Here is an 891-nt window from a genome sequence, read left to right as displayed (position 1 = left end):
TTCCACCTTGTAGATACACCACTGATGTATATTTTATATAATATGAGCTTAAAATACTAATTATCTTACTTTAACAACTTCATTTTTAGTGTTTACAGACACTTTGTTGTTTCCAAAGTAAAATGTTTTTATTTTCTGTGCGATTTCCGATCTCAGTGATTCATCTGAAATTGTGTAATTGTAGTCAAGTATGAATGGTAGTATTTCGTTCCAGTTAGATTCCATGTCAACTAGAATTTCTTCGTCTGATATAAATTGAGCGCCTGGAAAGAGGCCTTCGTCTTTAGTAAAGCTGAACAACAGTGGGACATTTTGAATCGGTAAGTTCTCTGGTAAGTCCGTTAAAAACTGTTCTGTTCCGCCTGTTTCGACAGTTGGACCAAATGGTGCAAAAGGATTGTACCTCCACGGCTAACGAGTATTGAGAAATGATTAATAAAACAGTATATTAATATTTATAGTATAGTATTTACAAGACTACACAAGTATTTTTAAATAAAAATATTTTTACTAAGAAATTTTTCAAAGAGTCTGCAATGGCTAATTCTGGTCTTGATCTAAGGCATTTGACGGTGTCTTTCGAGTAGTATGTAGGACATCCTAGTGACTCAGCTAATTCCTTAGTCTTTTGAATTGTGTTTTCTGCGAGAGCCCAGGCACAAAAAGCACTTCCACTTTCAGCAATTCCTCGATGAAATAAACCTGTACGTGTCACATTATAATATTATTAATGAATTATTGTACTGTTTACCATTTAACCGATCGATTTTAATAGTAGGTATATAAGTATAAACAGGCCACACAGAAAACTTTTATATACTTTCCCCATTCGCTCGCTCTTATGGGAGTCAAGACTTCAAGAGTACCTAGGTATTGTATTATTATTTTAAA

At 33.6% G+C, this 891-nt stretch overlaps 1 protein-coding gene across 1 annotated transcript; it reads right to left on the bottom strand.

Annotated features, from left to right (window-relative positions):
* Positions 1-24: 24 nt before the first annotated feature.
* LOC103311606 (esterase FE4-like) lies at positions 25-718 on the bottom strand (the record flags this gene model as incomplete). Its single annotated transcript, XM_008191279.3, has 2 exons — positions 25-411; positions 512-718. Coding segments are annotated over 2 exons (558 nt in total), but the record flags the coding sequence as incomplete, so codon positions are not given.
* Positions 719-891: the final 173 nt, after the last annotated feature.

Source organism: Acyrthosiphon pisum, unplaced genomic scaffold (genome assembly GCF_005508785.2).
Source record: "Acyrthosiphon pisum isolate AL4f unplaced genomic scaffold, pea_aphid_22Mar2018_4r6ur Scaffold_9217;HRSCAF=9813, whole genome shotgun sequence".
Lineage (NCBI taxonomy): Eukaryota > Metazoa > Arthropoda > Insecta > Hemiptera > Aphididae > Acyrthosiphon > Acyrthosiphon pisum.
This window is presented reverse-complemented; position numbering and strand designations above follow the sequence as displayed.